The sequence below is a fragment of the Hyla sarda genome, chromosome 2, assembly GCF_029499605.1.
Source record: "Hyla sarda isolate aHylSar1 chromosome 2, aHylSar1.hap1, whole genome shotgun sequence".
Lineage (NCBI taxonomy): Eukaryota > Metazoa > Chordata > Amphibia > Anura > Hylidae > Hyla > Hyla sarda.
In genome coordinates this window covers 85,450,639-85,475,534 of record NC_079190.1, presented here as the reverse complement: position 1 = coordinate 85,475,534, position 24,896 = coordinate 85,450,639, and the positions used below count along the sequence as shown (strand labels likewise).

General features: G+C 43.8%; 1 protein-coding gene across 5 annotated transcripts in view; it reads left to right on the top strand.

The window, feature by feature from the left end:
* STAT2 (signal transducer and activator of transcription 2) overlaps positions 1–24,682 on the top strand; it is a 144,439-nt gene extending 119,757 nt beyond the window's left edge. For all 5 annotated transcript variants that reach the window (XM_056562377.1, XM_056562375.1, XM_056562376.1 and 2 more), the window contains exons 19-24: positions 1,141–1,235; positions 1,484–1,623; positions 1,853–2,041; positions 10,929–10,983; positions 11,891–12,033; positions 20,510–24,682. In XM_056562377.1, the coding sequence (XP_056418352.1) occupies positions 1,141–1,235; positions 1,484–1,623; positions 1,853–2,041; positions 10,929–10,983; positions 11,891–12,033; positions 20,510–20,619 (732 nt within the window). In that variant the 3' untranslated portion in view covers positions 20,620–24,682. The remainder of the gene's footprint in view (positions 1–1,140; positions 1,236–1,483; positions 1,624–1,852; positions 2,042–10,928; positions 10,984–11,890; positions 12,034–20,509) is intronic.
* Positions 24,683–24,896: the final 214 nt, after the last annotated feature.

Genomic DNA, 24,896 nt, shown 5'->3' with positions numbered 1-24,896 from the left:
GGCATCCTGGTCATCCAGATTACGCTATTCAAGTTTATTTCCCCTACCAGGTGCTCGCGACGGGCCCCTGGGACAGAGGTTTTTGGTCTGCAGCTGTTACGGTCATTGCTTTTATGCAACAGGCCTCTCCAGAGCCAGTCTCCATCTTTTGTTCTTTTTTCCAGTGTTTTTCTGGTCTCCACCTCCTGTCTTTGCCTTCTGCTCAGGCATACGCTGCTCTCCCTGGCTTTTATTTCCGCCATGTTCTCTTGCCTTGGTTGACTCTGGATGGGGTTCTCTTGTTGTGCCTTTTTCCATTTTTTTTAATTTATATTTTTGTTTCCCAGCCTGGCCAGCCCCCTCTCTGGTTCTGTGTTCCTTGGAGTTGATTTACTATCTCCTCCTGGGTTGGTTCCGGCCCATCTGGTTTCCGGACGATCTTTTCTTGTCTTTCTATATGGACCGTAGGCTTGGAGTCTCTACATAGCACGGTCTCATCTTAGCGTCCTAGTCCATTTCCATGGACGGGGGTTCTTCTGGGAGCTCTGTTGGGCCTCTGTTGTCTCTGCCAGGATCTCGTCCACAGGTTTTACGTTCGAGTGTGTTCAGTCTCTGGACTGATACCCCTTTCACTGTTGGTTGGTTTTTCCCACCCTAGGGGACTGCTTTGGTATGGCCCATCAGTATAGGTGTCCCCCAATGAAAAGCGACCGAGAAAAGGAGATTTTTTTTTTGTACTCACCATAAAATCTCTTTCTCGTAGCCTTCATTGGTGGACACCGCACCAACCCATTCTTCATTTTTTTTTCCGGATTATTTTTTCCGGTTCTTGTTTTTTTTATCCGGGATTATTTCTAGGATCCTTTGGACATACTACTTTGTTGTCTTCTCCTACTTCTCCTACAAAACTGATTACCTCACTGCAGGTGGGCAGGTATATCCTGCCAGGGAGGAGCCGACTTTTTTTTCCTAGTGTCAGCGCCTCCTAGTGGCAAGAGCATATACCCATCAGTATAGGTGTCTCCCAATGAAGGCTACAAGAAAGAGATTTTACGGTGAGTACAAAAAAAATCCTTTTTCCACCAGAGTACCGCTTTAAAGATGAGACAGTATTAGTGGGTGTACTGTAGTTTACAACTCTTCTATATTCACATCTTGCAGGAAAGTATGCCTAGAGTTTCCTTCAACTTTTGGGAATGGTTTGATGCAATCTTGTGTCTGGTGAAAGCACACCTGGAGAGGATTTGGAACGATGGGTAAGTATTGGGATAACTTTAATAGGAGCCGTTGGGTTTTCCACTTGTGTCCGTCATTTTGCAGGATTATAACAGGACAAGGAAAATACTGCATGCAAAGCTTTTTTGCCCACGTATTTAAATGAATTCTGCAATGGAGCCCGCAAATGGAGCCTCCAACACAGATGTGAACTAACATTATCATATTAGTGCTTTCGGTAACCCAATATATTTCCCTGTACAATTTAGTTTTATTCCTTATTGTAAAGGTATGTGATGGGATTTGTGAGTCGGAGTACAGAGAAAGAGCTTCTGAGGACCAAGCAGCAGGGTACTTTCCTCCTCCGCTTCAGTGAAAGCATGCGCGATGGAGGGATTACATGTTCCTGGGTGGACCATAATCCTGATGGTATGCTATACTAATATACTGTTATTGTGGTATGGGCAAGGCTTAGTTTTGTATGTTATATAATTATAATACGAATTATATATACACAAAGAAGTGTGCTAGACAATGAACAATGTTAGATATTTATATGTAATGGCAGGGTAGAAATGTTTATCTGATGAAAAACAAAATGTGACATTTACATATAACAGTCTTATGCTAAAGTGGTTAACATGTCTCCTTCTCACAGGGACATATGAAGTCCGATCTGTTGAGCCTTTCACCAAAAAAGAGTTGTCCAGCATCCCCCTTACGGAGATCATCCGGAACTACCAACTTCTAACTGATGAGAACATTCCAGAAAACCCACTGAAATTTCTGTATCCCAATAAACCTAAGGATGAAGCTTTTGGGAAGTATTACGAGCAGAAATATGAAGGTAAATTCAGTAATCTAAATGTAATAGTTACGTGGAAACTTTTGATTATAGGTGGCCCTTCATCTTCACTAAGTGTTGGATGAACATTAATTTGTGTAGCAGTTCTCTCCCGACCTTGACCATTCCTCCCAGAACTAAAGGGTCTGGCAATAATAATCCAACATGCTCCACCCTTCTCTTCATAGACATCATGTCGGTGGAGAGTCAGGAGATCACTGTATTGAGAAAGCCAATAACAGACTCCTCTGGCAGATTATCTCTAAGGAAGACAAAAGTGTCAAGCGTTAAAATTCACCATGGCGGATCCTTTTACTTTCCAACTTTTTCTGTCAAGGGACCCTATGCCATTCAGATAGTTTGCCAATTCTGCCAGAATCTGTAGGCTTGGATGAATTTCCTCTAATGTGTATACTTTAGTCCATCTATTTCTAATATTAACTTAAGAGGGAATCTGACAGCAATTTAGCGCTTCCTATCCTGCTGATAGTCGCTAATAGGGGTGGTTACCTTGAGCATTATAGTGCCTTTAATATTGCACTCCAGCATACTGTTTATCTGTAATAATAGTTTTATTGATATGCAAATGAGGATGTTTAGGTTGCTGGGGGTGTGGCTTTACCCCTGGGTGCATCAATACAGATACCCGCCCACTCCTCTAGTATGAATACTAGAGATGAGTGAATTTCTGAAAAATTCGATTCGGCCGATTTGGCAGAAAAAAATGTGGTTGGGTCCGAATTTATTCGCAGCAAATCGCTATTAAAAATGGCTATTTCTGGCCTACAAAGAGGCTCAATAGGGGTGTAGAACACTTTGCCTTGTCCTAACATGCATAGGGAGTGTGCTGTGTTAGTGAAATAATACTGTTATTCAGTATGATATGCAGTTATAGAAGCATCGCTATTAGAATCATAGAATCACTGCCGCAGAGCGTCTGGATGTGGCAGATTTTAAATGCAATTTTAATTTAATTAAAATTTATTTTAATTTTTTGATTACCCATTCTGGTGAGTATCAAGCTGGCGGTGCTCCGCCAGACGAGATACCTCCTTTTCCAGCCACTGCCTCCCCTGACTGTTAATCAGTTATTGTTCATTGTTATCGCTCCAAGCTGTTTCATTGGATTCTTGTGATAATTCCACAGGTATTATTATGACTTTGATGACCATAGGGCCTCAGTCTTGAAAAGATTACATCGATTTTTTTAAATGTAAGATTTATATTAGATTCCCAAGTTTAATGTCCCGATGTTTACTTTGAACTTATACTGTATGGCCACAAAACCTAAGAAGCAGTCACATGTCGGCACAATGACAGAGCCTAGAGGAGGTAGCAGCATGAGGAGACCATAATCTGGCAGAATGACACAGCCTGGAATTGGCGGCAGCAAGAGGAGACCATATAGTGGCTGAATGACACAGCCTGGAGTCGGCAGCAACATGAGGAAGACCATAGAGCTTCACAATCCCTAAGATTAACCTGTTAAGGACCAAGGGCGAACCTGTACGCCCTGAGTCCGCTCCCCTTCTATAACGCGTGGCCAGGCCACGTCTAAAGTCAAAGTAAATCATTGCCGGTTAGCTCAGGGGGCTGTTCGGGATGTCCGTGGCGAAACAGCTGTGACACAGCAGGAGGGTCCCTTGCCTCCTGGTGTCCGATCGCTGAATGACTGCTCAGTGCCTGAGATCCAGGCATGAGCAGTCAAGCGGCAGAATCATTGATCAATGGTTTCCTATGAGAAACCATTGATCAATGTAAAAGATCAGTGTGTGCAGTGTTATAGCCTATGGGAGCTATAACATTGCAAAAAAAAAAGTGGGAAAAAATACTAATAAAAGTTAGAATCACCCCCCTTTTCCCATTTAAAAAAAAAAGTGTAAATAAAAAATAAACATATGTGGTATCGCCGCGTGCGGAAATGTCCGAATTATAAAAATATATCATTAATTAAACCGCACGGTCAATGGCGTAAGCGTAAAAAAATTCCAAAGTCCAAAATAGCGTATTTTTGGTCACTTTTTATATCGTGTAAAAATTTATAAAAAGCGATCAAAAAGTCAGATCAATAAAAAAAAATGGTACCGCTAAAATCTTCAGATCACGGCGCAAAAAATGAGCCTTCATACCACCCATATATAAATAAAAAAGTTATAGGGGTCAGAAGATGACGATTTTAAACGTATAAATTTTCCTGCATGTAGTTATGATTTTTTCAGAATTACGACAAAATCAAACCTATAAAATTAGGGTATCGTTTTAATCGTATGGACCTACAGAATAAAGAGAGGGTGTCATTTTTACCGAAAAATGTACGGTGTAGAAACAGAAGCCCCCAAAATTTACAAAATGATGTTTGTTTTTTTAAAATTTTGTCTCACAATTATTTATTTTTTCGTTTTGCCGTAGATTTTTGGGTAAAATGACTAATGTAATTACAAAGTAGAATTGAAAAAAAACAACAACCTAAAAGAAGTCCTATATACTGTGGTCTAAATAAAATTGTGGAAAACCCAAAACAACCACTAAAAAACCTATAAATACGCCACTACAGCGTATAGGGTAAACCCACCAAGAATAAAAAATGTATATAATAAAATAAATAAGAAATATATTAATCTGATAAATCAATAACCATCAAGTTTAATAAATATAGTTTTATTTTACAAAAAAATATATATATCATACACAAGCAAAAAAGATTGATAATAATATATAGCTATATAACATACATAAAAATAGTAATCATTAGCGCAATTTGATATTGTGTATAATTGTTTAAAAAATTTATTATATATATATATATATATATATATATATATATATGTAAATAAATGAACTTAAAAAATGCAAAAGATAGCAGGGACGGGAAAAGGATGTAAAAAGGAAAAGCGTAAATGTCGGGGTCAACTGATCACCAATGGATCATAAAAGCACCTGTTGCTATAAAATACGTGCAATGTGACACTCTGTTTAAAGCATAAAAAGTGTGTTTAACCTTAAAAATATATGCATAAAGTGCAATGTGCAACACAGAAATATAAGTGTATACAATAAATGTAAAAAAAGCAGTGCAAGAAAACAAAAAATAAGGTGCTAAAGGTGAAGGTGTCAGAATGTAAATACTTGACCCCACATGTAAAAAGAAGATAGGTTCCACGTCCCTGCGATCACCTCCAACGCGTTTCACCGTGACCGGCTTTGTCAAGGAGTATGCATATACTAAATAGGAGCAAGGATATATAGGGTATTCAATAAGGAAACTATTAACACACCTGTGGTATCAGGAAGCGCCTCAGCTAACTACCGGAAATGACCTACAACGCCGAAGATCTCTAGTGTGTAATATAAAAGAACGCACGGGCTACACCAAAATGGCACCCGACACCGTTCCTGCGCATGCGCGTCTACATAAAAAGATATATATATATATATAGTAGGGGGAACAGAGGCTCTGAAAAAATGGCGTCCATGGTCTATACTGCGCACCATGAGCAACGGCTACACAAAAATGGCGCCCGACGCCGTTCCTGTGGGTGCACATCTACATAAGAAATAATAGGGGGAACAGAGGCTCTGAAAAGATGGCGTCCGTAATCTACACTGCGCACCAGGAGCAGCGGGATTAGATGGTTAATTTAATTTAATATATATATACACCTCCTGGTGTCTGATCGCTGAATGACTGCTCAGTGCCTGAGATCCAGGCATGAGCAGTCAAGCGGCAGAATCATTGATCAATGGTTTCCTATGAGAAACCATTGATCAATGTAAAAGATCAGTGTGTGCAGTGTTATAGCCTATGGGAGCTATAACATTGCAAAAAAAAAAAAGTGGGAAAAAATACTAATAAAAGTTAGAATCACCCCCCTTTTCCCATTTAAAAAAAAAAAGTGTAAATAAAAAATAAACATATGTGGTATCGCCGCGTGCGGAAATGTCCGAATTATAAAAATATATCATTAATTAAACCGCACGGTCAATGGCGTAAGCGTAAAAAAATTCCAAAGTCCAAAATAGCGTATTTTTGGTCACTTTTTATATCGTGTAAAAATTTATAAAAAGCGATCAAAAAGTCAGATCAATAAAAAAAATGGTACCGCTAAAATCTTCAGATCACGGCGCAAAAAATGAGCCTTCATACCACCCATATATAAATAAAAAAGTTATAGGGGTCAGAAGATGACGATTTTAAACGTATAAATTTTCCTGCATGTAGTTATGATTTTTTCAGAATTACGACAAAATCAAACCTATAAAATTAGGGTATCGTTTTAATCGTATGGACCTACAGAATAAAGAGAGGGTGTCATTTTTACCGAAAAATGTACGGTGTAGAAACAGAAGCCCCCAAAATTTACAAAATGATGTTTGTTTTTTAAAAATTTTGTCTCACAATTATTTATTTTTTCGTTTTGCCGTAGATTTTTGGGTAAAATGACTGATGTAATTACAAAGTAGAATTGGTGGCGCAAAAAATAAGCCATCATATAGAATTTTAGGTGCAAAATTTGAGTTATGATTTTTTAAAGGTAAGGAGGAAAAAATGAAAGTGCAAAAACGGAAAAACCCCTAGTCCTTAAGGGGTTAAATGATGAATTTTCTAATTGAAATTGAAGATTTATGGTAGCTAGTGCTACCATAACATTTTTTAGATAATGTCCCAGCAGCATAAGGAGACCATATAGTGAATGAATGACACAACCCGGAGGTGGCGGAAGCATGAGGAGACCATATAGCGGCTGAATGGCACAGCCTGGAGTTGGCGGCAGCATGAAGAGACCATATAGTGGCTAAATGGCACAGCCTGGAGTTGGCGGCAGCATGAGCAGAACTTAGTGGCTGAATAGCACAGCCTGGAGTTGGCAGCAGCATGAGCAGAACATAGTGGCTGAATAGCACAGCCTGGAGTTGGCAGCAGCATGAGGAGAGCATATAGTGGCTGAATGACACAGCCTGGAGTTTGTGGCAGCAAGAGGAGACCATATAGTGGCTGAATGGCACAGCCTGGAGTTGGCGGCAGCATGAGGAGAACATTTAGTGGCTGAATGACACAGCCTGGAGTTGGCGGCAGCATGAGGAGAACATATAGTTGCTGAATGACACAGCGTGGAGGTGGCGGCAGCATGTGGAGAACATATGGTGGCAGAATGAGACAGCCTGGAGGTGGCAGCAGCAGCATCAGGAGTCCTGAAAGTGACCCGGTGACAGAGTAGTGCGGTGGGTGGCAATACCAGTACCTGGTGACGAAGGTGGGTGAAAAAAAGGTCTGATGCGGAGGAATGTTTGTAACTGGAGAGCAGCGCCATAAATCTGTTTGGCACTATCCATATTTGTGAAGTGTTGGTGTGGCACCATGGTCAATCTACTCTGATGCATCAGGCATTGGTGGGTGGAAATCCTGGCTGATCCATGTCTGATTCATCTTCACAAAGGTCAGTCTCTCCACATTTTTCGTGGACAGACGAGTTCTCCTTGGGGTGACTATGGCCCCCGGCCGCACTAAACACCTGATGGCACACTACTGGCTGGGCAGGACATCTTTTCCAGGGCAAACTCTGCTAGTTGCGGCCACAAATAAAGTTTGGCTGCCCAGAAGTCCAGCGGATCTTCAAGGTGTGTTGACATGGGCATGTCAAGGTATGCCACCACCTACTGGTTCAGGTCCTGCTCCATGTCTACCTTCTGCTGAGAAGTTGCTTCACTATGCGGGTGAAGAAAGTTACCCATCAGCGACTGTAGACTCGGGCTGCTGCTGATGGAGCTGGTACTGCTCCTGCCACCCCACCCCTCTCGAGCAGCCATGGCAGTGGAAGGTGAGCGCACAGGGCCCCCCTAGTCAGACCTGCGAGAGGATGACGATGGCGCCGATAGGCATCGGCCAACTGACTACGTTGGCCGGTGGGTGTAAAAAGGGCCCCCATTTTGTGCCGGAAGCGAGGGTCCAATAAGGTGGAGAACAAGAAGACATCCCGCTGCCGAATGGTGACAATCGGAGCCACAGTTCTCCCAGGCCGCTTTATGGTGGTGCAGCATATGTTGACGTAGGGCCGTGGTGCCAACATTGGGACCCTAGCCACACTTCACCTTCTGCGGACACATCTTGCATGTGGCTATGTTAACCTCCGGATGCTTGATGAAAAACTGCCACACCGCCGAGTAGCTGATTTTCCCACCAACAGTCCGCACTAATTTACTGCTACTGCCACCGTCTCCAGGAACCCCTGTTACACTACCTCCCGAGAAGGTAGGCTGCTGCAAAGTAGGTGGTCTCCCCCAGACACGTTTGGGTCCAGAATTTCCACTTCTGCCACCATGCTGACTGCCAACCATGCTACCACCTTGCTGACTCAGCTGCTGCTTCACGGGCAACCTGCAACCCTCTTCTCCTGATGATGATGAAGCCCCTTCTGCACCCGGCTCCCAATTGCGATCTGCTTCATCATCATTATCATCAAGTGTCTGCACGTCACTGATGTTCTCCTCAGTTTCCTCAACAGTGTCTGCTTCAGGACCCTGAACGCTGGCAACACCACCTCCCACGTCACTCTCCTCATCACTACTTGGGCAGTAGCTGGTGGTCTCCCTCTTCATTACAGAGCGGGGAGAAGAGGGAGTGAAGGAATATTGATGAGCTGAGATGAGCTGCGCTGCGGCTAGAAACGCTGATGTCAGAGTGCCAGTTAGCCCGACCAGTGCAAGTTAGCACCTAATTAGCATATATACTGAAAATAGAAGATTACAGCCGAATGGCGTGGCGGATCCGGGTACAGTAAGCATCAAATTAATCAGCGTCCCCCACACTACCAGCCAATTCCGCTGGTTAATGCGGGGGGAGCAAGCTGACAGTTTTCCTTTAAGACTTTGTCAGGAACAAAATGGTGCACACTTAGATGTACGTATGTGATATGCACTTATGTGGGCAGAAAAATGTGCTACAGTACGCTTAGTAAAGTATGTGTACAACACCAGCCGGTGAGTACTTTTGTCTTTCCTTTCACAGTATCTAGGCCCTACAGTACGCTTAAAAAAGTTTTTGTGTACAACACCATAGGGCTGGGCGGTATACCGGTACATACTGAATACTGAAATTTTTGTCCTGCACGATATGAATTTTTTCCCATACCGCAATACTGGTCTGGCCCCTCCCCCTCGGGAATGAATGATTTATCAGCCCAGCGCTGCTCTGTCCCCACATCGGGGAACTAATCATATGTGACCCACGAACGCTGTTCTGCCCCCCCCAAATTAATTATCAGCCCAGCGCTGCGCTGTCCCCATCGGGGTAAATGCTCACATATGTCACCCGCAAGCGCTGCCCTCCTCGTCCTCCTGTTTGTTGCTGCTGCCGGCGCTGACACTCTATAGCTGTATCCCTATGCCCGGGCTGCAAAAGGTAAACAAATTGAACTTTAACTCACCTTCCCCATCGGTCCGGACCTACTTCCTAGGGAATGGAACGTCAGACAGCCGTCAGCCTATCACCGGCCACAGCGATGTTCCGCCTCGGCCGGTGATAGCCGGCTTCTTACATTACAGTGGGCTCAGCCTATCACCGGCCGAGGCGGAACATCGCTGCGGCCGGTGATAGGCTGACAGCTCTCCGATGTTCACGTCCCCAGGAAGAGCGTAAGGCCAACGTAGGAACATGCGTTAAAGTTTATTTTTGTTTACCTTTTGCAGCCCTGGCATAGGGACACAGCTATAGAGTGTCAGCGCCGGCGGCCCGCAACAAACAGGAGGACGAGGAGGGCAGCACTTGCGGGTGACGTGAGTAGTACCCCGATGGGGACAGCGCAGGGCTGGGCTAATAATTAATTTGGGGGGGGGGGGGGGGGAAATACCGTTATATACCGTGGAACCACTATAAGTTACAAAAATACAGTGATACACATATTTGGTCAGATCGCCCAGCCCTACAACACTAGCTGTAGACATCAGTGCTGCGGCACACAGTCGCTGTGTACTACAGCCAAAATAGCACTTTCTCAATCTCACTCCCTTCCCTATCAGTGCTTCTAGGCAGGATTTGTGCTTGAGCTGAATCGCTTATGTTCTTCTGGTCAACCACTGCTCTCTGCTCCTCTCATGGGAGGTGAATCGCTGCAGTAAGAATGCTTTTCTGTGAAATACTAACTGCTCTCTGTCCAACAGAACACTGACTTGACTAGGAGGTAAATCGCTGCTGGAAAAAGCTTTTCTGAGTAACACACAGGGCTGTCTGTCTCTATCTATCTCTCTGCAGTGTAAGGATGAAGTGACTGGCTGCAATATGGCTGCCGATTATATAGGGGTGACTGGCTCCTGATAGGCTGAATCCTGCATGTGTTTCAGGGTCATCCCACCTACCCTTGTTCCCCCCTTCCCAGGATTCCTTGCCCCATGTCCTCACATGTGGTTCCGCCATTTTAGATGCCCTGGACCGCACAAAATGGAGTTTAATGAAGCGATTAGAATTGCGGCGATATTCACATTTGTTGCAAATCGAATTTTTCCTGAAATTCGTAACTAATTCGGATTCATCAGATTTGATTCGCTCATCTCTAATGAATCCCTCCGCAGTGGGCCTTAACTGATATTACAGATAGACAGCACATCTGAGTGCCATATTAAAGGTACTATAATTCTCCAGGTAACCGTCCCCATTAGGATCTTTCAGCAGGTTAGGATGCCCTAACCTACTTCACATTCCCTTTAAGTGAGTCTGAATGTTGGTAAATGAATTTACCTATGCAAAATGGAAGTACTTCATTTTAGGAAATGAGTGGACTCCTCTGTAGCCAGTGGCTACCTGGGTAAATACTGTAGACTTTCCCTAGCTTTGTTTTCAGACAAGAAGTGTTGTAAAACCTTATATGTATTTGATGTATAATGAACTATTTTCTTACAGTAAACTTGGAATACCAAAGGTACATGACACGCATGCTGATCATGGTTTCTGAAAGGTAAGAAATGAGGTTGATTGGATATCCTTATCTATTTGAAGGATTTTCTTCTGCTGTGGTATCTTTGTAAACAGACTTCAGACCCTTTAATTTTTTATGTTCTGGCACTTTCTACATTTTTGATAGCACTTCAGTAAGTTGCAGAAGTCTTAGACCATATTTTCTTGGGGTTCTTATTTTGAGCTGGTGGTGGCAGATCAGACCACTGATTATTTATTTTTCACATATAGACCCGTTAGGATCAATCTATTATTTATTTAACAAATTCCTGGTCACTGTATTGACGCCCCTACCCACTGTCTACTTCCCTCCACCACTACTCTCTCCACTTTTATGCAGTTCTCAGTGTATCAGGGTCAATCGCGCCCTGCAGATTTTGGTTGGGGGGAAATGGGGGGTGTTCCGTATTTTATCAATTTTTTTAAGCTACAGGTTGAATTGTTACAATATGGAGACATTCTTGGGTTATCTAATCATTTCCCTTGATTCATAGACAAGTTACTTTCCTACTTTTGAAATGCGCAGAGAGTTATTTGTAAAATAAATAGTGTAGGTCTCAATTGATAACCAGTGCATTGCTGCAACTCTGTAATAATTCTTTATTTATATAGTGCACACACATATTACGTAGCACTGTTGTTCCCTGTCCAGAGTCTACAGAAAGAGTCCCTGAACCTGAGTCTAATGAATTAGCCCTGGACTCATTTAGTCTTGTAAAGGTGGTTTGTCTTGTAAAGATTTCCCTCGACAAGTTGGGGATGACCCCCCCGCGATCAGACATCTTATCCCCTGTCATTTGGATAGGGGATAGAATGTTTTATCCCGGAATACCCCTTTAAAGCAGTGGTCCCCAACCCAGTCCTCAAGGCCCATTTGACTTTCTGTGTATTTAATGTTTTTATATTAGGAATGTAGATGACTCACAGAGCAGTATTGCTTCAGGAACACCCCAGCATTTTTCAGAATCTTTACAATATGGCAATGAAATGAATCTGAATGTCCAAGCTGAATATTCTCAAAATGTAACAGACCTGGAAGACCCAATTAATGGTGAGTTGTAATAAATTGTTTTGGGGGAATTTATCAATGTTGGTGTAGTGGAGCTCTTTTTTATTTATTCATTTATTTATTTATTTTTTCGTGGTGGTAATGTGTATGTGCGTCAAATAATTAAATGGTTGCATCAAATTTGGGGACTTTTTTAAACCATTGCACTAAAATGTGCAACCTCTGTCCATAGCTGGTTTAGTAAGCCAGGTCAGGGCTGCTGTAGATTTGCATCAAATTGCGAATTTTTGCGACAAAATGTGCGAATTTTCACCAAAAGTCGCACCTGATGAATTCATGAAGACTGCATAAAAACTTGATTTTGACAAGCCTACACAGTCATAGGAAAATGGCCTGCTTGACAACTCGCAAAAATGTAATTGCATCAAATTTAGAGCAAAAATAGTCTACATACAATAATACATCCACCCATTGTATTTTCTATGTTGTGGTGGAACACAACACACTACTTTACCTAATAATTATAACTACTAAAGGCAATGTATCATTTCCTGCACCAGTGTTGAAAGGCAAAATTGCATATTTTTTGTCCATGCCACGTTTTTTGCGCAAACTCTTGTGCGAAAAACTGAGCTTGTGTAAGCATTTTGCACAATTTTGACACTGTACAGGCACAAGTCTGAAAACATTTGAAGTCCCAGCACATAAATTCATTTTTTTTTTATCTTTTTGGGTTTCAGTCCAGAGTGGTTTTCTTTTCAAGCTATATGTTGACTTCTTTACTGGGAGCTGGTGGTCCTTATCAGTGATTAGCACTGATTTGCCCCCATAGGAGTCAAGGGGAAGAAGGAGTTTGCTCCATGTCGCTGTTGCTTTTGTTGGTGTTCTATGGAGATATAGAGGAGCAGGATCTCATCTTCTGTGTGTGCAGTGTTTGGGAGACATCATAGCATATTGGGGGAGATTTATTAAAACCTGTGCAGAGGAAAAGTTGACCAGTTGCCCCTAGCAACCAATCAGATCGCTTCTTCAGCAGTGGCCGGCTTATCAAAATTACTCAAAAGAGCAGCAAAGACTAATCCAATAGGTCATAAAAGAACCCACAGCGACATCTTAAGAACAGCAGGCCTCACTGGCCTCAGTTAAGGTCAGGGTTCATGACTCAACTATAAGAAAGCTACTTGGCAATTACCAAGGCAAAAACTACTGTCCAAAAAGAACATAAAGGCTCATCTCACGTTGTCAAAAAACATTTTGATGATCCCCAAGACTTTTGGGAAACATTCTATATACTGAAAACGTAGAATGTATGGGTCCTGTTACATCTGGTGTAAAAGTAACACAGGATTTTATCAAGAACATCATACGAACAGTCAAATGTGGTGGTATGTGATGGCCTGGGCTGCTTTGCTGCTCCAGGACCTGGACAACTTGCTGGGATTTCTTGTGGCTCACTTTCAACAAGGGCTTTCTTCTTGTGGCTCTTCTGTAAGGGTCAGATTTATGGAGCACCCGACGAATAGTTGTCCTTTGAACAAATTCTCCCACCTCAGCTGTTAATCTTTGCAGCTTCTCCAGAGTAACCACATTGTTAGTTTGGGTGGACAGCCTTGTCTTGGTAGTTTTGTGATTGTGTCCTATTCTTTTTATTTTCTCATAATTGAACATCTCCCAAAGGACCATAATACAAAAGCTATTTTTTATAACCTAGCCAGCCTGCTTTGTACAGTATCTCACATAAATGCACAGCCTGCATAAGTGTTTAATGTTGTTGACCCCTCAAAATAACTCAACACATAATCATTAATGTCTAAACCTTGGCAAAAAAAGTGAATACACCAATGTCCAGATTGGGCCCAATGTTTAGACATTAATGGTGTAATCTGGTGGTAAACAAATGTTTCTTGGTCGCTCTTCATTGGGGGACACCTATACTGATGGGGTATATTCTCTTGCCACTAGGAGGTGCTGACACTAGGAAAAAAAAGTTGGCTCCTCCCTGGCAGGATATAACCGCCCACTGGAAGTGAGGTAACCAGTTTTAGCTAGTGTCAGCAGGAGGCAAGACACGTTTGGGAGCTCCCCAGACCTTGTCTTTTATTTTATTATTTTCTAGTTCAATATGTCTAGTTAGGTTCTTTTTCCTTTGTTATTTTTCTAAGTTGGGCGACAGGAGCATGGCGCTACCTGATCTCCCACATGCAACAAAGGGGCACGGTGCATAAGAGTATGGGCCATCAACCCCTTATCGCCACCAGCTAGCGCCTGGAGGTTGTACCCTGGGTCCAGGTCCCCCACTGCCCCTGCTTACCTCACTTTGCGCCAGGTTGTTGCAGCGTCGCCATAAGCTAGCTGAAGATGCCCGAGGTGAGTATAGCCAAGAACTAGTTAAGCATACTCCCCCCCCCCCCCCCATCATCCATAGGATACTCTCTGGAAGTTCCGTATTGGGGGGTGACTTATATAGACAGTGAGTTCAAATCTATGGGAGACTCGGGTTAATATATTTTTCCCCGGAGGCGGAGGTTGCCTCTGGGGCTACATTTCCCTGTGGACGGGGACTTCACGATCCTCAGAGGCGACCGTGTTCTAGGCAGCAGCCCGGCGCTGCGGGCTACCCCGTCGCCTTTCTTGTCCGCAGACTCAGCAGTCTCGTGGATGGGAAATGTGAGTTCCACTGGAGGATAGCTGCCGACTCTCTGCAGCGGCTCCTCCGCTAGTCTCTTCCCCAAGTCACCCCTCTCCCAGTCTTGCTAGCTGTTTCCGCTCCGCCGGCTATGTTTTACTATAGAGCCAGGAGCTCCGCAGCCTGCGGGAGCTCGAGGCTTCATGGAGGCACATAGCTCCACCATTCTCTTTCCCTTGACTCAATGCGCGAGCTAGGAGGTCAGGCAGCTCCTCCTCTCCGGTTTGCGCGCTGCTGAGGGCCGTGACCAGTGAGGTATGCACCTCACACTGCGGCGTCTTGCTCCGCCCTCCTTCCCCGCTGCGGGGGTCGGCGGCGCTCTGTTAGGCAAAGCTCCTTGCTCCCGAGGTAGTAGCCCGGCGGGAGCCCTTTATCCCGGCCCGCTATTGTCCCCTACCTCGGAGCTGTGCGGCGGCTTAGTAGGTGCTTCTATAGTGCGCTACTATGAGCCGTCGCTGCTCCAGGGACTTCCTTGCCTGCATTTATGTTAGTGTCCCTGCATAAGGGACATAGGTTCATGCAAGCAGTACTTTGCAGGGCGCCCCCATGCTTCCTTCCAACCACATTATTAAATAATAATAGTAAAACTTTTTTTTTTTTAAATGGGGGGGGGGGGAGGGGGGAGTCCTTTTTGGGCGCTGTCTATTTTTGGGCCTCTTGTTGCCACTTATTTTTTCTTTTTTTTTCTTTTGGCCCCTGATTTTTTTCAGTGCTCCCTCTAGTGGCCTATAGCTATTACAGCTTTTGGGCTGCTATGGCTGTCTTTATCCCAAGGACTGTATATGGGGTCCCCTTTCTTTTCTTCTGTCACCTTGTACAGGACCTGATATTGAGTCCATTGAGTCGCTTGAGGTATGCCTCTGGCATACCATGTCTGCCGTCGGCATTGGCTTTCCTGGCGGACGCTAAGGACGCTTTCACGGTTCCTCCTCATGTTCACTGGTCACCTCATCGAGGGAGTGTGCTTGTAGTGTGCATGCAATCTATCCCTCCTCCACAGACTGCCACATCCGCGGCTAGTGCTCTGGTGCCCACGTCCAGTGCGAGGTCTCCGTGGAAGTGTCCCTGTGTGGGCAGGGATTGTACCTGTTATCAATATGCCAGACAGTAGTCTCGTCTGTCACTTGGTACCTCACTGCTAGTGCGAGGTGTCCGAACGAGTGACCCTTTGTATACTATGGACCCATACCAGTAAGCCAGACAGTGGTCTGCATGGTTTTCTCTGCCGCCTGTCACTCATCACACGGCTGATGCATCTGCGGCTGGAGTTCTGGTTCCCCACTGCTGTGCGAGGTGTGGAGTGAACCAGCGTGTCCTATGGACCCTATTCGGGGTGACGGGGATACAATCCATGGCTTATCAGACTCCCCTGCTCTACCAGGGTGGCGGGGAAACAATCTATGGCTTCTAGGCCTCCCCTCCCTCACATATGTGACAGAAGGGCCTATCTGGCTGTCGTCCCCTTTTCGCCAGCACCTGGAAGTTTACTTGTTCAGCCAGACTGTTGTCCGCACAGTTTCCGCCGCAGTCGGTCTCCCTTCTCAGGGCTGCCGCGGGCATGGTCAGGTTCCTGTACCTCACTGCTGGTGTGAGGAATCTGGATGAGGGTCCCTGCAGTAACACAGGACTGATGCCAGTCAGCCAGCCTTCCGTCTACTGGGTCTCCTATACCGCCAGGTCGCCCGTTAGATCGGCCACAATCCAGTACCCCACTTTCTGTGGGAGGGTTAGAAGGAATGATCCTGTGCATTCAGGAATCCTATATCAGTCAGCCAGACAGTTGTCTGCATGGTTTACTACTACATCGGGTGAACTACCATACACCAAAATCAGAATAAAGACCAGAGTTGGCACTGCCACTGGGTAATATGCTGGAATAATGTCCCTTTTGCCACTGCTACTTACGGATCCTCCGCTAATGCCGGTAGTTGTGTATGGTAGTTGAAATGGTCGTTTCGCGCACCTGCGCTTTATCAATGACCTAATCATTGATTAAGCGCAGGTGCGCGAAATTATTCATCGACTGAGCATTGCTGTATGACCTGCACTAAATAAACCACCCGCAGATATCAGAGTGCCTCCGTATCTTTTGTTCTGAATTTCAATTACCATACACTTCTTACACCATGGACAGAAGTTTAGGTGACCCACTGCCTAGGTGTAGTTTCGAGTAAGTCACCCCATGTTGCTCACTTGCCCTTTACAATGCACCACATACTGTTTCGCAGGATTCTCTACTTTACCAGGTCCCTCTCTACATGCCCACCGCTCTCACGGCTGACGGCACACTTTCAGTGTGTTGTTCTGTATGTGGGACCCGGTGTGGCCATGGTCCCTATTCCATATAGCCACACTGTTTCTGCATGGTTTCACCAGGTGACCTCCCCCATTCTTGCCGCTCCCGTGACTGCAGCCCGGTGACTCACTTTCCATGTGAAGTTCCACACAGTGTGTCTATGTGGCTTCATTGGACCTGTAAGCCAGACTGTCTGCATGTTTCCTTTCCCACATACATCCTTCATCTCTTGTGTCTGCGACAGCAGTCATGATGTGTAACACCATTAGGAGTTGGGGTGTGGGCATTTCCTTCAATTTCCATGGCCTTTCACAGCAACAGCAGCACTCTCTGTTCCCCTTTCTAAGAGTGCCACGTTGGTCTGCTAGGGGGATAGTTGTGACACACCGTTAGGTGCTGAGTTTGTCTTCCATACTGCCGGATTTTTGAATGTCTGCAATTTCTTTAGTGTCCGCAGTCTTGTTACCCCACTACTGTCGCGAGGTAACCATGTCTGTGTCTCAACACATGCTAAGGTCCCTCTGCAGGCCTGATGGGGTGACACAGTCAGTTCAGCACCCCCCCCCCCCCCATGCCTCCAGGTATCTTGCTGGGTTAATTGCAGGGTGGCTCAGTCGCCTGCTCTGTTGCCTTAGTCGTGACCGTGATGGCTCCGTTGGCACCCATCTGGTCCAGGGTTTCACCCTGTTGGGTTGTCCTTCTCTACGCAGTTGGTTGCTGTGTGTGTGCTTCTTGCTTGCATTCGTAGTCATGACTTTGTATCCTTGCCCAGCACCAGTGTCCAGGATTCTGATCTCTCTGAGGACTCGCATTGGCTCCTCCACACCTCGATATGTTGTCGCAGAGTTCCTGGGGGGCTACGTCCACCCAGTACTTTGTCCCGTTGCTGCAGGGCGGCATTTCCCTGCTCCTACAGTGCCTGGCGCACTTTGACAATCCCCTTTCCTCGGGGTATGAGGATCAGTTAGCTTGACATGGTCAGTGCCTTAGTTTCATCTTGACCACCCCTTGTTTTTTCCCCTCCGCTAGGGGGACTATTTCACTGGGAGCTTTCTACTGCCAATATAGAGCCAACTCTCTTTTCCCACAATATAGGTGGGGTATCTGGCTGGGCCCTTGTTTTTTTTGCTGGAGCATTCACAAGAGCCTTTCGCTGTCTATGCTTGTGTGCTTACTGCCCAATCTCCCTGGAAGGGTGTGTTCATCCTTCCCTTTGTCAGTGTCAGTTGTGCTGCACTGACACCACAGTCTTCTGGCATAACCTTCCTGTGCCCAGGATCTGGGAGTCCCAGCTAGGTTCCCTTTTGTTTCCCCCTTTGTTCCCGTCCTGGGACCGCTTGGACCGCTGGGGTCCTAGGACCAGTTAGTCTCTTTGTCTCGGACACTGTCCTAGGATGCTGCAGCGTGCCTTATTTTCTAGGTCGTTCCTTCTGGTTCTTTGGGACTTGGTGATGGTTGAGGTCTTGGGCATGTGTAGCGATCCTGCTCAGACTTTTTTGCGATCCCTTTTGTGGGGCGGTCTTTCTGTACCACTCTTTTTCTTGTCTCGACACGGAAGTTTGTCACCTAGAGTGTTTTGTGGATTTTGTGTTTACTTACCCTTCAGGTGTAAGTCTTCCAGGAGTCTCAGGAACCTCTAGTTCCCATGTCTGTCACTCAGGTGTTCCGGGATGCCCCCTTTTTCAGGATGTTCCGTTCCTTTTTTGGCTGTTATTACTTTCAGTCTCCTCCTTCGGGGTTCATGTCCTCCAGAGATGGAGGGCGGTCCAGTCATCCCGATTACACCAGTCGAGCTAATTCCGCCTCCCGGGTGCTCGCGGCGGGCCCCTGGGACAGGGGTTTTGGGTCTGCAGATGTTCAGGTCATTGATCTTAGGCACCAGGCCTCACTAGAGTTTCCGTCTTTCTTTTTCCAGTGGTTTTCTGGTCTCCACCTTCTGTGCTCGCCTTCTGCTCAGGCATACGCTGCTCTCTCATTTTTCCGCTATGTTCTCTTGAGTCAGTTGACTCTGGATGGGTTCTCTTGTTGTGCCCTCTTTCTGGTTCTGTGTTTTTGGGAGTTGATTTCCTTCCTCCTTCCGGGATGGTTCCGGCCCATCTGGCTTCCTAGTCGCCCTTTTCTTGGCTCTCTATCTGGACCATAGGTTAGAGTCTCTGCAATGGACGGTCCTTTCCTTTGGCGTCCTAATCCATCTTCATGGACGGGGGATCTTCCGGGAGCTCAGTTTCTGGACCTCAGTTGTCTCTGGCCCCGGATCTCGTCCACAGGCCTTACGGACGAGTGGGTTCGGTCTCTGGACTGATTCCCTTCCTCTGGTGGTTGTTATTCCCACCCTAAGGGACTGCTCTGGTATGTCCCATCAGTATAGGTGTCCCCCAATGAAGAGTGACCGAGAAAAGGAGATTTTTTTGCACTCCCTGTAAAATCTCTTTCTCATAGCCTTTATTGGAGGACACCGCACCCACGTATTTCTTAATTTTTTTTTTTGGTCTGGTCTGGATAATCCTTTCCAGTTATTGGAGTTTTTATCCGGGATTATTTTCTATTGTCCTTCGGACTTAATTCTTTGTTGGCTTCTCCTACTGCTTTGTGACAAGACTGATTACCTCACTTCCAGTGGGCGGGTATATCCTGCCAGGGAGGAGCCGACTTTTCCTAGTGTCAGTGCCTCCTAGTGGCAAGAGCATATACCCCATCAGTATAGGTGTCCCCCAATGAAGACTACAATAAAGAGATTTTATGGTGAGTCCAAATCTCCTTTTCCAAATCGGTTGGTGCCAGAAAGTTAAACAGATTTAGAAATTACTTCTATATAAAAAAAAAATATTAACCCTTCCAGTACTTATCAGCTGCTGTATACTACAGAGGAAGTTGTGTAGTTCTTTCCAGTCTGACCACAGTGCTCTCTGCTGACACCTTTGTCCATGTCAGGAACTTTCCAGAGTAGAAGCAAATCCCCATAGCAAATCTCTCCTGCTCTGGACACTGGCAGAGGTGGCAACTTCTACACAACTACACACCTTCTACACAACTTCCTCTGGAGCATACAGCAGCTGATAAGTACTGGAAGGATTAAGATTTTTAAATAGAAGTAATTTACAAATCTGTTTAACTTTATGGCACCAGTTCATTTAAAAAACGTTTTTTCCCACCAGAGTGCCCCTTTAATGGCTGTGTGATGAGTTATTTTGAGGGGAAACAACATTAAACAGTTATACAGGGTGTGTACTCACTGCTTTTAAATTGTAGCAGCGTTTCATTTCTTTAGTGTTGTCACTTGAAGAGATATACTAAAATAATTACAAAAATGTGAGGGGTGGACTCATTTATATGAGATACTGTTCATCTCCACAACTTTATTACTGACCTGTTTGGTTAACTCCTTGGTCTTCATTCTGCTGTTTGTTCAGTAATGAAATACATTTGAATCTGTGGTTATACTATGACAAACTGTAGAAAAGTCTAAGGGTGGGAATGCTTATTTACGGCAATGTATAAAATGACAATGCCATTGCCAATATTACTTTATTTTTCAGGGATGACAATGGAAGAGCTTCTTATAAATCCAGGCAATGATCCAATGTTTTCGGATCAGTTAACAAGTCTTACTGAAGGGTCCCTGGAATCTTTCAACAATTTTCTTTGACCACAACAGAAACATTTGCAGAATTTGTATAATGTACAGAATCATGGAAGAAAAAGGGTTGATGAAATTCAAAGAAATATTTTGTATTCAGTGATACGCCACCGGGAAGAAGTGCAAGTGCCAGCCTAAATTTCCACTAAGAAGCTCAAAACCCATTTAAGGATATTTCTTTATATTACATAATAACTACAGTCCTATTGTGTTAGTGACAGTTGTTTTATGTAAGGTGATGTAGGTATGGAGATATTCTCTCATAAATGCAATTTCTCTATAGGAAATTACTTCTGCACGTATGCAGTGTGTTATAGCATGATTTTTTTTATTGTGTTTAATTCATACTGAATCTTATCCATTTTATGCCTTCATTATAACTTGGCAGCTTTGTTATGGCTCTGTACAAAACCACAATGTTCATGAGTCCAAAGGAATTTACCTTTTACTAAAGGCTTTGAAAAATAACATTCACTTTGTTTTCAATAAATGAGCTGACAAAACACATGGTATAGGGCTTTGATACATGGGTCTTTACAGAGGAAGAGGATCTACTTCAGTAAAGACAAATAAGTCACAGGGGCCTGATGGGATACACCCAAAGTTATTGAAAGAGGTTAGCCGTGTATTAGCAAAACTGTAATCAGATTTATTTAACCAATCATTGGTAACAGGAATCATCCTAGAAGATTGTAATTAGGAAATGTTGTGCCTATTCACAAGAAAGGTAGTAGAGAGGAATCGGGCAACTATAGGCCAGTAAGCCTGACATCAATGGTGGGAAAATGAATGGAAACCCTACTAAAGGATAGGATTGTGGAACATCTAAAATCCCATAGATTGCAAAATGAGAAACAACAGAGGGCTGTAGTCAATGGAGAATATTAAGACCAAGGTCTTATTACCAGTGGGGTACCTCAGGAATCTGTAAAGGGACCAATTTTGTTTAATATCTTAATTAGTGACCTTACGAATTGAAAGGTATTGGTCTTTTTTCTGGAGACAAACATTTGTAACAGATTTCATTTCCTGGAAGCATATTCCAAATGGAAAAGGATTTAGGGAAACTAGAAGAATGGTCAGAACTCTGGCAACAGACATTGAATGTGGATAAGTTCAAGATAATGCACCTGGGGCGTAAAAACCCAAGGGCAGAATATAAAATACAATGGTCCCTCAGTTTACAATATTTAATTCTATTATGACCATCGTAAGTTTAGACCATAACTCTATGAAAACCAGGTAATTGGTTCTGAAACCCCAAAATATCATCCAAAAATAGGAAAATGTGAGGATTAAAGAAAAATAAACCGATAACTAGTACAGATAAAACAAGTCCTTACATATAAAAGTAATTAAGAGCTACTGGAAGCTGTAAATCACTGTCTATGTAGAGGACAGGAGCTTCTTCAGGGTTCTGTACAGTACACACAGTGTCCCAAAAACTAAAATGGTGCCGCCCTTACCAAGTGTCCGAAAGAGCAGCTAACCATGGCACAGGTAAAGAGTAGTACAATACATGTAGTACCTCCCTGTACTGTAGGGGGCGCTACCAGACAGCCAGTCAGTGCAGGCACTTCAGTTATACAGGGGTTTTATTAGTGAAATGCCCATTCTGATTGGTTAGTTCTTCTGGCCATTGACTCGTTTTGCAGATCTGGACTGTCCATAGTATTGTATGTTGAGTCTAGCTTCACGTTACAATGCTCCGGACAAAAACATTGTATGTTGAAAATATTGTAACCTGAGGCCATTGTAAGTTGAGGGATCACTGTATTTGATACAGTCCTAACCTCAATATCAAATAATGACCCCTAAACCACAAGGATTTAGAGGTCATTATTTCAGAAGGCTTAAAGGGGTACTCAATTGTAGAACCTTTTTTGAACCATCAACCCCCGTCTGCTGACATATAAAACAACAACCTGGACTTACCTGCCGCCAATACCATTTTGCACTGATATCCCACCTCCAGTCCAGGTTGTTGTTTTATATGTCAGCAGCTCAGCGATGATGTTTTACAAAGGTTCTAAACAGGAGTACCCTTTTAATGAAGGAATAGAAAAACAAAGCTGTCTTTTTCAAAAAACAGCACAACTACTGTCCACAGGTTGGTGTTACAATTAACCTATATTCACTTAAATGGAACTGAGCTGCAATTATAGCCAAGAATAGCCCTGTATGCCGCTCCACACTACTGTAGGCAGTTCTATACTATCTGACAGAAAGAATAATCCTTCAGTAGATAGAACTGTCTACAGTAGACTTTCCGGCAGAGCTACACATCAGCAGATTATGGATCAGAGGTAAAATGACCATATATATATATATATATATATATATATATATGACACGGATCAAAGCTTAGAAACGACTTTTGCTTTTAGACCAATTTGTAAACTGGCATAAACATTATTAATATTGTTACAGTGAATGTTCTAGTTACAGAATACTGTGTTTATTGTCATCCAGAAGCTAAATATACTGCACTGAATGGTTATACATAAAATAAACTGTTAAAAAAGCTTCCTTTATGCTGCTGATTGTTTACCTGTCCAATGTTCTGACTTGTGTAGATCCTGTACAGAATGCTAAGAGTCGTGTTGTTCTTGTAAATAAAGTGAACAGATTTAGTGTAGACACAGTACATCACAGTTCTAGAAAGAATCTATTATTGGAAGGGGGTATGTTTACACTGAGAAATTGATGAGGAAAATGTCTTTGCTTAATTCCTCTTGGTATTCGCACCTTTCTTCTCCATAGTAAATAGAGCTGAAATGATGTGTAATCGGCAAAGTAAAAGTGACATATTGGTAAGCTATAGTTATCCTATATACTTACAGTCCAACTGGTCCATTGGATGCAGTCCTGCACTACTTTGTCCTCTTGTTGCCCTGTCGGACCACCAAGCCGTTATGTGGAGCCAAGGTCTCCTCTGATTGCCACATGGCCCCACGGCACTGCTGAGAGGTCGCTTTAAAGAAAAAAAAAAAAGGAATTTTCCTTGCGGATTTTGCCAAAAGGAGGAACATGTACGTTCTTTTCGCTGACATTTTGCAGGGTGAATGAGCCAGCAATAGGCACATTCACAACAATGTAAATGTTCGTTCAACAGCGTTCCTGAGCCCAGAGTTCCTGGGATAGGGTGTCCAGTATGCTTCTGTTCAGTAGGACTTTCCTGCTGTCTGTCAACGAGTGCTATCCTACCTTTAATTTATTGATCATTGTTTGTGTTTCCTGTTATAGTTTCTAAGGTTATCCAGCTATTATAAATGTATCCCCTCTCTCCAGAACAGGGCCCAACTCTCCTCACTGAACCCTACGGCTCCCACTTTCTGAGACTTTCATGTCTCAGCCAATTACCGGACCCAATTGTGTCCCGCCTCAGTTGGTGATTGGCTGAGTGGGCCATCACTGCTGAGATGAGGATGATTTAATAGGTAGAATCCAGAGGGTTCATTGGGGACAGTCAGGCCATGTCCTGTGGATAGGGAAAATGTTTTTAATAGCTGGGTCATGGCTTATTTACTTCCAGATGTTCATTCAGGGATGTTAGTGGTGATGTCATTGCAGCATTATGCAAATCTAGACTAGGAAAATTGAAAGGACAACTATCATATTAACAACCTTCTGACATGTCACTGACGCATCAGATGTGACTGTTGGGGTCTGAGTCCTGAGACACCCACCGATCATTAGAACAAAGGGTAAAGCGCTCAGTTGAGTTCTGTACCTGTTCATTTCTCTTTCTATGAATCTGTTCAGCAATTTGAGCAGAGCGAAGCAGACATGAAGTGTCACGGTGCACAAATGAATACGTTTGCCCTCATGTTGTAGTGATCATTAGCAGTCTCAGCACCCACATGACCTCCACCAGTCAAAATGTTTCCAGTCACTATGACATTTTAAACTTTTGTAGACTCAATCTTGTAAAGTTAAACTGATGTATGGGATAACTTTTTATTGTAAAATATTTGAGCAAAATTATATGAAAAAAGGTTAACAATTTAAAATGCAAACATTTTATTTTATAGATTGTTATCTTAAATAAAAATATACATGTAAAAATCAATGTAGTATGTCTGAAAATCCATTCATTTGGGATTGCAACCAGTTTCTAACTGCTGTGAAGAGATGGTTGTTGGGGTTTAGGTAAGTAGCTGTAAGATGTGCAGTTGCAGAGTGCTGTGGTGCCTGAGGGGTGCCTTGTAACATAAGATGCAAATATGATAAATGGCTTCCAAATATACACTCACTAGTATCTTAATGATGAAAAAGGTCTTATA